Consider the following 12,600-nt stretch of genomic DNA (forward strand, 5'->3'; position numbering starts at 1 on the left):
TTGGTCTAATTAGCATATTATCCTTTTGTTGTAGATAAGATTCTGACTTTTATTCAATAAATATTCTTTATTGAATATTTATATTAACTAATATTAACTGAGAATTTTGTTTTTAAAGGTTCAGGAGCAAGTACATCCCAATCTCTCAGCTAATGAAGAATCTCTCTATTATATTGAAGAGCTGATTTTTCAGCTGCTTAGTAAATTATGCATGGCCCAACCAAGGACTGTTCAAGATGTGGAGGTAAAAAGCTATCTTGTTATTTAAAAAACTTACTGAGCCACTATACAAATAAATTTTTGAATCCAAATATATTTTGTTCTAAATTGTGGAAACTAATGCCATTATGTGGATTAGATGGTCAGTTCATTTTGGGCAAACATATCAAGGCAATACAATGGGGAAAGAAAAAATTTTCAGCCAAAAAAAAAAGTGCTAAACAACTGTATTCACTTGTGGGGCAAAAAGTCCTTGAAACTTAATTTCACACAAAAGTTAGTTCATGATGGATCATTATCTTAAACAAAAGCTGAAACAATAAAATTTCTAGAAGAAACTGCAGGAGAGTATCTTTATAACCTGAAGTTAAGCAAGTATTTTTTACAGAGGACTCAGGTATAGTATGAATTAAAGAATAAAATTAATGAGGATTAAAAGGTGTCACAGACTAGGAGATAATGTTTTCTAGTATGTATTCCTTGCAAAGAATTTGTATCCAGAATATGTTAAGAACTTCTACAAATAAAAAGACATCTTTCTTTTACTCCAAATGGGCAAAAGTCTTAAACAGGTATTTCATGAAAGAAGATCTACGTGAAAAGGTGAACAAGCTCACAAGTCATCAGGGAAATAGAAATGAAAACCACAATGAGATACCATTTCACACTCACTGAAAGGGATAAAGTTAAAGACTGATAACATCAAGTGTTGATGAGATGTAGAGCAAGGAGAACTGTTTACATTGGTGGGTGTGAAAAATTGTATCACCACTTTGGAAAATTGTTGGCAGTTGCTTATAAAGCTAAATATATATCTAGCCTATGACCCAGCAATTTTAATCTTAGGTAATTAACCTTAGATAAATGAAAATATATGTTTACAAAAGACTTAGACATGAATGTTCAAACGATTTTATTCATAATAGCCAAAATTTGGAACAACTCAAATTCCTATTCATAAGAAAATAGGTAAACAAATTGTGGCAGATTTATAAAAATGGAATACTACTCAGTAATAAAATAAAAAAAAACTATTGATATATGCAGTAACATAGCTGCAATTCACAGGCATAACGTAGAGCCAGACCCCAGAGAATACATATTATGATAATACCATTTAGATGAAGTTCAGAAACAGTTAAAACGAATGATGATAGAAATCAGGATCATGGGTGGCTGCCTTTGATGGGTGGAGATAGAGATGATAGAAATGTTGTGTATCTTGATTAGGAAAGCATTTTTCAAAACTCTTTGAATTGTACACTTCAGATCTGTTCATTTTACTGCATGTAAATATTGTCATTCTATTAAAGGAATAATATATTACTCTGGCTGGTGTGGCCCAGTTGGTTGGAGCATCACCCTGTACACCAAAAGGTCAACTGCTCAATTCCCAGTCAGGGCACATAGTAGGTTGACAGTTAGAACCATGGGTTGAGCATATGTGAGAGGCAGCCAGTTGATGTTGCTCTGTTCTGCGCTTTTTCCCTGCCTTCCTCTCTCTAGAATCAATAAACATATTCTTTGGTGAGGATTAAAATAAATAAGTCTTCATCCATCACTATGCCCCTATACCCTCTTCACCTCCTCCAAACCCCCTTCTCCCCCCTGGCAGTCACCACTATTGTCCATGGCCCATGAGTTTTTTTTCTTTTTTTTGCTTAGTCCCTCTACCCCTGCAGCCAGCCACCCCTCCCTGCCAGCTGCCAGCCTGCCCTCTATCCATAAGTCTGTCTTTGCACTATACTGTTTATATCACCTCTCCTTTGAGTATCTGTATATATAAAAGCCTAAGTGACCATTATGACCGGCCGACCAAATGACCTATCAACCAGTTGCTTTGACGATGCACTCACCACCAGGGGGCAAACACTCAACTCAGGAGCTGCCCCATGGTGGTCAGTGCACTCCCACAGCCAACCTCCCTTGGCCTGCCAACCTCCCATGGTCTCTCCCTTTGCTGGTTGGCCCCGATCAGCCCCAATCGGCCCCAATCACCGGCCAGGCAGAGGGACTCCACCTGTGCATGAATTCGTGCACCGGGTCTCTAGTTGTTTCTATAATAAGGCAGCAGCTTCCAGTATGAAGGAAAATCTTTCTTTGGAGTAATTGAGCTATTAAGAAATTCAGGGACTCTGGGCATTAAAGCATTTGTTTCCCTAATCTCTGCTGTAAGAATTGCTCATTAAATAAATATAATAAAAGCATACTTTTCAATAACTAAATATGCTAAAAGCTTAATATAATTTAAAAAATTAGAAATTATGCTAAATTGATTCAGTTATCATTACTTCTCATTATTCATACCAATCACTGGTTCAAATTAAGGTTAAATGAACTATAATATAATAGTGTCCTAAAAGGCTTGGATTTTTTTTTTTTTTTTTTTTTTTTTTTTTACTAAGAGATGCATTTCCTTAAGTCATTCTCTAAGTTCCGCCACCCACTTGATCCTCCAAGAGGTACATGATCGCTCTTCTTTTTAAAATTCTTCTCTATATCTGAAGATCTAAGATAAGCAAAAGGAGAGTGAGTGTATAATAATTATTAATAATGAGTGAATTTTTTCTAAGAACCCTTACTGTGCAATCACTGATAGAGTATTTTATGCTAGTTTTAATCTATTTTTTTAAATATATTTTATTGATTTTTTTTTTTACAGAGAGGAAGAGAGAGGAATAGAGAGTTAGAAACATCGATGAGAGAGAATCATCCATCAGCTGCCTCTTGCACACCCCCTACTGGGGATGTGCCCGCAACCCAGGTACATGCCCTTGACCGGAATCACACCCGGGACCTTTCAGCCCGCAGACCAACGCTCTATTTTGGCTAGTTTTAATCTATCTTAATATTATTTCTTTTTCTTTTCTTTTCAGTTCCATTTTAATTATGTTTACTCTTAAAGCTTTCTATTTAAATTTCACCTTTTTATTTACCCATGGGGATTATTTGGGAAAATCTTAATAGTCCTGTTAATTTAAAAAATTTTCTTTTTACTTATTACAAGAATAGAAACATCGTATTACTCTACCTACTACCATTAAGAATGGTAATAAAGTTGTATGAATTTTCTACTTATGAACACTTCTGTTAATAATAGTACTGCTATCATCTAAATAGGAACGAGTTCAAAAGACCTTTCCTCATCCAATTGATAAGTGGGCTATTGCTGATGCACAATCTGCCATAGAGAAACGAAAACGAAGAAATCCCCTCTTACTGCCTGTGGACAAAATCCATCCTTCACTGAAGGTAATAAAAAAAATTAAACATTGGGGAAGTTCTTCATAATAAAAATACTTATATAGTATTGTTATGTATATATATATATATATATATATATATATATATATATACACATACATACACATATAGTAAATAGTATGGATTATGTTATTGTATATGTGCACTTGTATGTGCTTATATTTGTACTTACATGTACATATGTATTTCTTAATATGTGTACAAAATAAAAATAAGTACACTTTGATAAAAATCAGATTATGTTTCAAATAATATTAAAAGTTAGTGATAAGCAATATCTTTGTGGCATAAACTGATGACTACTACCCTGAGTTTCAACCTTTTCTTAAGAAGATGCATAATATCAAAAACTGTGAGTTCAAAACTGTTTTTAAATTAATCTGTATTTATCACAGATTTTTTTATACATTGGAAAGTAAACTAGGGAATATTATTTAATCTATAGGAAATACTTGGTGTGCTTGGATTTGAATACCCCTTGGTAGCATTCTAAGACCCTCTCTTCCATATGTGTGTGTGTGTGTGTCCTTATATATTGTGGCTGTACTAGAGTATATATATCTGTGTATGTGTATATGTATATACATACATATATATGTCCTCTCCTCAATAGAAACCATTGATATTTGGGGATATTGGTTAAAGCAAGGTCCTTGAAGATAGCAGATACTTGTCAAATGGGTTTTGGGTAATGTATTAAGAAGTTTTCAGTGAAGTCCAGCCAAAGATTTCTATATTAAATGAACTGTGTCTTTTAGTTTGATACTAAAGGCAAATTTTTTAGATTAGATGTCTCGCTCCTTTTTTGGTGCCCTTGACCAGGAATTGAACCTGAGACCCTTCAGTGTGTGGGCCAACGCTCTTACACTGAGCCAAACTGGCCAGGGCAGCTGTCTCCTTCTTAAAAAAGCCCCTAGTACTGGGACCAGTAATTCATTTATATCTTATGGTATCTGTAAGTTTAGACTTTGGGTTTATAGAGAGTCCTTTATAAGTGATAATGTTAAGTGAAATTTTTTAGTGTTTGGTACTTGATAGTGTCATTTTTTAGAATTAAATTGTTTATTTTTTTCCCCACAGGAAGTTTTAGGGTACAAAGTGGACTACCATGTGTCCTTATATATTGTGGCTGTATTAGAGTATATCTCAGCTGATATTTTGAAATTAGCTGGAAATTATGTTTTTAATATTCGACATTATGAAATATCTCAGCAGGACATTAAAGTGTCAATGTGTGCAGATAAGGTAAGTGTTGGAAGGAATTTAAATTAAACTTGAATAATAGATACTATATATTACTTCTACCTCTCATTTTTTAATTTTTATAACTCCTGGTTTTGGAAGGCAGAAAAATGCTGGCTTTTACAGACTAACCAGGATTTTTCCAGATTTTTCACCATGTGACAAGATAGGAATCTCTTTTTCCCCTCAACAAGAATCTTTTATCTATAGGGGAAAAAAACATGCAGAACCTCAAACTAGTTTAAGAAAGGTAGTGTAAGTTTTATAGTTTTATTTATTTTCTAGAGGCCAGGTGCATGAAATTCATGCATGGGGGGTGTGTCCCTCAGCCCAGCCTGCACCCTCTGTGGGATCCCTCTCACAATCCAGGACTGAAGGTTCCCAACTGCTCGTCTGCCTGCCTTTCTGATTGCCCCTAATCGCTTCTGCCTGACAACATGATCACCCCCTAACTACTCCCCTGCCAGCCTGTTTGTACCACTAACTGCCCTCCCCTGCAGGCCTGGTTACCCCTAACTGCTCTACACTGCAGGCCTGGATACCCCCTCCCCCCAACTGCCCTTCCCTTCCGGCCTGGTCACCCCCAACTTCCCTCCTCTGCCAGCTTGGTCACCCCTAAGTGCCCTTCTCTGCAGGCTTGATTGCCTCCTGCAGGCTTGATTGCCTCCAACCACCCTCCCTTGCAGGCCTGGTCCCTCCCAACTACCCTTCCCTGTTGGCCATCTGTGTCCACATGGGGGCAGCCATCTTGTATGTTGGAGTGATGGTCAATTTGCATATTACTCCTTTATTAGATAGTATTTATTTAGAATTTTACATTTTTAGGAACAAATAGTGTACTCAGATATTTTTAAACATAAGTAATTTTGAAAAACATAATTTGTTTTCATATGATAGTTTAGTGGGACACAGGTAGAGAGAAAAAACTTTGCAATGCCAAACTTATTTCCTTTTGATAATTTGTTATACTTCTTCCTGGCTATAAGCTACTGAGGAAAGAAACTGAGTCATTATTTTTTCTCTCTTCTCTTTATTTCCCCTTTCTACTTTTCTTTCTTTTTTTCTTATCGTTTAAATCAATATTTTTGGGTACCTGTCATGGACCAGTCACTGTTCTGACCATTGAAGATACAGCACTGAAAAAGTCAACAAACCCTGTGTGAAAAGGAATTTATTTTAAGGGGAAATAAAAATATTATAAACAAATAATTGCAGCATAATGTAATTAAAGTTATTAAATGAATAAACTAAAGGAATAGGGAAGACAAAGAACACAAAGAGGCTGCCTAAACTAGACCTCTAAGGGTGAATGACCCCCAGGACCAGGCATATGATGGTGGTTCTCTACTTTGTATATCAAACTTATCAGAAAGCTTTTAATGTGTACTGATGCTTCTTACCTGCAAATATTTACTTAGCCTGGGTTGGGCCTCCAACCCTCAGATTTTCAAAATTTTTTGAAAGTATCCCAAGTGAGTCTGATGAGCAATTATACTATACTATATTATAGTCATAAAAATGATTTTTTATTTAAATTTCATAGTAGAAATTCTTATTTCTATTTTTACTTTGGAAAATTATGATTGCATGGCTTTTTAAAACTTTGTTTTTAATCTCAGACTTTTAGTAAAATTGCCTGTTTTCTGAACTACTTGAGAGTAAGTTTCCAACATAGTTTAGTGTCCTACAAACAAAAACATAAGCACAGTTTAAATTTATTCATTTATTTTAATGTGGACTCATGGATTCTTATTTTACTCAATGGGCCCTAATTCATTACTTTATTAAATCATCCCAGATTTGGCCAGTGGGGCTTCAAGTTGGCTTCTTTGTCTCTATCACTCTTTGAAAACTCTCTTTTGACGTAAGATATTCTAGGTTCAACTTGTTCTTTACCTCCTGCTCAAGCCTGGAATTGGTTGTTTCCTAAAATATTCTGGTTCTGTTTTGTGGCCTGTGGTATTTAGAAAGATACTAGATACCAGATACAAGATCTGGATACTAGATGAGCTATTGCTATTTGAGTGTCATTGTTCCGGTCTCTTAGAAATTTCAATATAGGAGTTTACATAGGAAAGAAGGAAGATACTAGAGGACTGAAGTCAGTGGAAAAGATTCTGAAAGGGGAACCAAGGAAGAGTAGGAAAAGCTATACAGAGAAAATTATACTCGAGCTAAGTTATTAAAATGGCTATATATTTTTCAGATAAACGTAATAGCTGTAAGGAAGGTAAGAGAAGACATTCTAGACCACATGTGTCAAACACAAGGCCCGCGGGCCAAATCCGTCCCGCCAGGCCTTGCAATGTGGCCCGCACCGCGCTGTCATCACTGCACTCCGCTGCGTTTCCATCACAACGACAGTTTATGACTGTTCAGTAAACCATTCGGCCCGCGATTTAGGCTGGATTTTAGATTTTGGCCCCTTCTCTGATTGAGTTCGACACCCCTACGTCTAGACTGAGGAGAATACAAGGAACTGATCAGATTTATGAGATGTTTCTGAATTACAGTTAACAGGATTTGGGGACAGATTTAATATAGAAGTTGAAGAAGTGGCAAGTCTAAGGTAATGACAAGTTTCCTAGTTATGATGATGAAGTAGATAATGTTGCTATAGTGATGCTGAGGTGAAATACATCTACATATATAGGTTTGGTCAAAAAGGCAGATAACTAGCAAGTCTTACATAACACTTATTTAGAGCCAGAGAGATGCTGAAGCTAGAGATAAACATTTAAGGAGTCATTATCATCTACATAGTTATTGGGAATCATCTAAGAAGATGAGTTCACATAGGAGAAAGTATAACAGATGCAACTGACCACATTTAAGAAATATTTCTGAGAATCAACAAGATCAGGAGGGCATTGTTTATTTTGTTCAATGCTATATTTTACCAATATCTAGCACAGTGGCTGAATTAGTCAATCAGAAGTTTAAGAATGAATGAATGATTATCTCATAGCATTTTGTCAGAATTTTCTCTCATCTCTTTGAAGTCGTTTTATATTTTGGAGTTTCCTTTTTGAGATTATGCCATTTTTTCCCCCTGAACTCGATAAGAAAATAGTTTCCATAATATTAATATATAATTAAGTAGGTCCAATTTTTCTTTATTTACTATATTAAAAATATATATTTTTATAGCCCTAGCTGGTTTGGCTCAGGGGATAGAGAGTCGGCCTATGGACTAAAGCACATGTGTCAAACACAAGGCCCGCGGGCCAAATCCGTCCCGCCAGGCCTTGCAATGTGGCCCGCACCGCGCTGTCATCACTGCACTCCGCTGCGTTTCCATCACAATGACAGTTTATGACTGTTCAGTAAACCATTCGGCCCGCGATTTAGGCTGGATTTTAGATTTTGGCCCCTTCTCTGATTGAGTTCGACACCCCTAGACTAAAGGGTCCCAGGTTCAATTGCAGTCAAGGGCACATGCCAGATTGTGGGCTCAATCCCCAGGGTGGGACATACAAGAATCATCCAATGATTCTCTGCCATCATTGGTGCTTCCTTCCCTCCCTCCCTCCTTCCCTCCCTCCCTCCCTCCCTCCCTCCCTCCCTCCCTCCTTCCCTCCCTTCCTCTCTTCCTCCCTCCCTTCCTCCCTCCCTCTCCCTTCTCTGAAATCAATAAAAAAAATATATTTTTTAAAACAAATGTGATAGTTTAAAGGGAGGTAAGAGATTTTTAAAATATATTTTTATTTATAATATCTGGGAGCCCTCAGGGGATATTCAACTGACGGCTTAGGCCCCCTCCCAGGCCGAAGTCTGGCCCCCCCCTCTGCGGGAGGCAATTCCAGCGAGCTGACCTGGGGAGAGTGAGGGGCCAGCCCCGCCCTGAATCGCCTCACTGCCATCCCTCTGCAGGAGGTGACTGGGCAGGTAATGGGGATGGTGCTGGCCCCCATCCCGACCCCCTGCTGATTGCTACTGCCCATCCCATCCCATCGTCGTCGTCCCCTCCCTCTGCCCGCTGGCACGTGCCTTGGCTGGCCTGGCACCACCTGCTCACGGGCCCCCCCCCCCCCCCACACACTGACTGGTTGTTCCACTGTTTGGTCTATTTGCATATTATGCTTTTATTATATAGGATTAGGAATCTACCTTTAAAAGAATAATCATCTGTAATCACAAGTGAATGAGTAGTTGAACTAGGATTTTGACTAAGATTGTTCTTTGTGTGCGCACGTGTGTGTGTGTGCGCACATACATATACACACACATTTTACTATTAAATTTATCTTATTTCCAAAACTATTTTATCCCTTCAACTTTTCATATTTCTCTTATTTTGAAATTTTTCATATCTTGGCTTGTAATATATATAGCTTGCATTGTTTAGTATAATGTTTTAATTGCAAGTATTTTGAGATGGTTTTATAAAAGTAAGGAAAATAAGTTATGCATTATTGATTTATTTCTTAGGTTTTGATGGACATGTTTGATCAGGATGACATAGGTTTGGTTTCTCTCTGTGAAGATGAACCTACTTCTTCAGGTGAATTAAACTACTACGACCTTGTCAGAACTGAAATTGCAGAAGAACGACAGTATCTGCGAGAACTAAATATGATCATAAAAGTGTTTCGAGAAGCCTTTCTTTCTGACAAAAAGCTGTTTAACTCTTCAGTAAGTAACTTTTTGGGTTTGAAATTCTGTCTACTCCAAAGGTCAGATAGCAGCTTAAAATCATAAATAATAACTTTATGAGTATATAAAACAAAAAATTTATTTCATGTAGGACTTCTGGGTTTTTAAAATATGTAAATTATAATGCTAACTAGAGGCCCAGTGCACAAAATTCATGCATAGGGTGTATGTGGGGGGTCTCTCAGCCCGGTTGCACCCTCTCTAATCCAGGAACCTTTAGGGGATGTCCGACTGCCGGTCAGACATTCCTCTAACAATCCACAACAGCTGGCTCCTAACTTCTCGCCTGCCTGCCTGATTGCCCCTAACCACCTCTGTCTGCCGGCCTGATTGCCCCCTTACTGCTCCCCTCTGCTGGCCTGATCATCCCTAACCGCCTCTGCCTAGGCCCCTCACACCATGGCTTTGTCCGGAAGAACATCCAAAAGATGTCTGGAAGGTGTCCAGTCTAATTAGCATATTACCCTTTTATTAGTATAGATGTAATAAGTTTGATGATAATGAGAATTTGACATAAAATGAGAAAGGGGAATCACATTGCAATGAAATATTTTTCTGCTATGCAGCAGCTAAGATTTATTGTCATTCATTTGAAGATGGTGAAAAAGATGTATGGTCTAGAAAAGACATGCTGTCTTCTGTCCTTTTGTTTGTTTTTCATTAATCCTCACCCGAGGATATTTTTCTCTTGATTTTTAGAGAGAGTGGAAGGTGGGGGAGAGACACAGAGAGAGAACATTGATTGGTTGCCTCCCACACACATTCATAGGTTGGGGATTGAGCTCTGCAATCCCCTTTACTGAAATTGGAACCGGGACCCTTTAGTCCCTGCTCCGATGCTCTATCCACTGAGCCAAAACAGCTAGGGTTCTCCTGTCTTTTGGAAAGTACTTTAAGGCAGTACTTTAAAGTTTTAACAGTGGAACTTTTTAAGAATAAATGTATTCAAAATATCACATTAACAAAGGCAGAGCTGCTCTGTTAAAAGACAGGGCAGAAGAGGAGAGAGTAGGATGGGGATCCAGGAAGTTTTGTCCATCTTTTTTTTAAAATATATTTTATTGATTTTTTTACAGAGAAGAAGGGAAAGAGATAGAGAGCTAGAAACATCGATGAGAGAGAAACATCGACCAGCTGCCTCTTGCACATCCCCTACTGGGGATGTGCCTGCAACCAATGTACATGCCCTTGACCGGAATCGAACCCGGGACCTTTCAGTACACAGACTGACACTCTACCACTGAGCCAAACCGGTTTCGGCTGTCCATCTTTTTATATCTGTAGCTTTGAAAGTCAACTCTAAAGAATTCAGATAGACAAATACTCTTGTTTAAAAAAAAATTTTTCCCCCTATAGACTAACCATGTAACATTTAAAAAAGATATGAAGACAAACAATTTTGCCGAAATGGGTTTGGCTTGGTGCATAGAGCGTCAGCCTGTGGACTGAAGGGTCCCAGGTTCAATTCTGGTCAAAGGCATGTACATTGGTTGCGGGCACATCCCCGGTAGGGGTTGTGCAGGAGGCAGTTGGTCAATGTTTCTCTCATCAATATTTCTAGCTCTCTATCCCTCTTCCTTCCTCTCTGTGGAAAATCAATAAAATATAATAATAATAAAAAGAAACAAAAAACATGCCGAAACCGGTTTGGCTCAGTGGTAGAGTGTCGGTCTGCGGACTGAAGGGTCCCGGGTTCGATTCCGGTCAAGGGCATGTACCTGGGTTGCGGGCATATCCCCAGTGGGGGGTGTGCAAGAGGCAGCTGGTCGATGTTTCTCTCTCATCGACGTTTCTAGCTCTCTATATCTCTCCCTTCCTCTCTGTAAAAAATCAATAAAATATATTAAAAAAAAAAAAAGAAACAAAAACAATTTCATTTGCAATAACAACAAAAAAGGATAAAATACCTGGAATAAACTTAAAAGAAGTGAAGAACCTATATACCCAAACTATAAGGCACAGGTTGTAAGAAATTGAGAAGACACAAAGAAATTGAAAGATATTCTGTGTTCATGGATTGGAAGAATCAACATAGCTAAAATGGCCATATTACCTAAAGCAATATACAGGCTTTATGCATTCCCCATCAAAATCCTTATGACATTTTTCAAAGAAATATCTAGAACAAAAAATCTCCATCAAATTTGTATGGGACCATGAAGGATCCTGAATAATCAAAGACATCCTGAAAAAAGAAAAAAAGAAAAACACAAATCAGAGGTATTACATTCCCTGACTTCAAATTATACTACAAAGCTACAGTAATCAAAACAGTATGATACTAAGTCAAAACCATACTGCCTGTTTAATAAATGGTACTGGGAAAATTGGAAAACCACATGCAAAAGAATGAAGCTAGATTGTTGTTTTATTTTTTAAAATATATATATTATTGATTTTTCACAGAGAGAAAGGGAGAGGAATAGAGAGTTAGAAACTTCGATGAGAGAGATACATCGACCAGCTGCCCCCTGCCCTTCCCCCATCGGGGATGTGCCTGCAACCAATGTACATGCCCCCGACCGGACCTTTCAGTCTGCAGACCAACGCTCTTTCCACTGAGCCAAACTGGTTTTGGCTGTTATTTTTTTTTTTATATAGGTTTTTATTGATTTTAGAAGAAAGGAGAGAAGGAAACATTGCTGTGAGAAACAGTGATGAGTTGCCTCCAGTACACACTGGGTCTGGGGAGCAAACCTGCAACCTGGCATGTGCCCTGACCAGGAATTGAATCAGTGACCTTTTGATGCACAGTACCATGCTCAATCAACTGAGCCACCAGCCAGGACTAGACTGCTATAGGTACCAAATGCAGAAATTTAATGGATTAAAGACTTAGTATAAGACCTGAAACAAAATACATAGAAGAAAACATAGTTCTAAACTTAGGGACCTTTATCTCAGAGAGGCTTTTGTGAACTTGACTCCAAAGGCAAAAGAAGCAAAAGCAAAAATAAATGAATGGGAGTACATAAAAATGAAAAGCTTCTGCACAGTAAAAGTAACCATAAACAAAACAAAAAGGAAACCAACCAAATGGAAGAAAATGTTTGTAAACAATACTTCTGAAAAGGGACTATTATTCAAAATATACAAAGAACCCATACAACTTTAACAACAATAAGAACACAATTTAAGCCGAAACCGGTTTGGCTCCGTGGATAGAGCGTCAGCCTGCGGACTCAAGGGTCCCAGGTTTGATTTCCGTCAAGGGCATGT

General features: G+C 37.9%; 1 protein-coding gene across 10 annotated transcripts in view; it reads left to right on the plus strand.

Moving 5' to 3' along the window:
• The window catches only part of SOS2 (SOS Ras/Rho guanine nucleotide exchange factor 2), a 92,524-nt gene that overhangs the window by 21,709 nt on the left and 58,215 nt on the right, over window positions 1-12,600 (plus strand). For 8 of the 10 annotated variants that reach the window (XM_036437400.2, XM_045581008.1, XM_036437390.2 and 5 more), the window contains exons 2-5: window positions 119-244; window positions 3,340-3,471; window positions 4,564-4,728; window positions 9,157-9,360. In XM_036437400.2, coding sequence (XP_036293293.1) covers window positions 119-244; window positions 3,340-3,471; window positions 4,564-4,728; window positions 9,157-9,360 — 627 coding nt within the window. The remainder of the gene's footprint in view (window positions 1-118; window positions 245-3,339; window positions 3,472-4,563; window positions 4,729-9,156; window positions 9,361-12,600) is intronic. The other 2 variants (XM_045581012.1, XM_036437411.2) reach the window with 2 other exon arrangements.

The sequence above is a fragment of the Pipistrellus kuhlii genome, unplaced genomic scaffold (assembly GCF_014108245.1).
Source record: "Pipistrellus kuhlii isolate mPipKuh1 unplaced genomic scaffold, mPipKuh1.p scaffold_m20_p_1, whole genome shotgun sequence".
NCBI lineage: Eukaryota > Metazoa > Chordata > Mammalia > Chiroptera > Vespertilionidae > Pipistrellus > Pipistrellus kuhlii.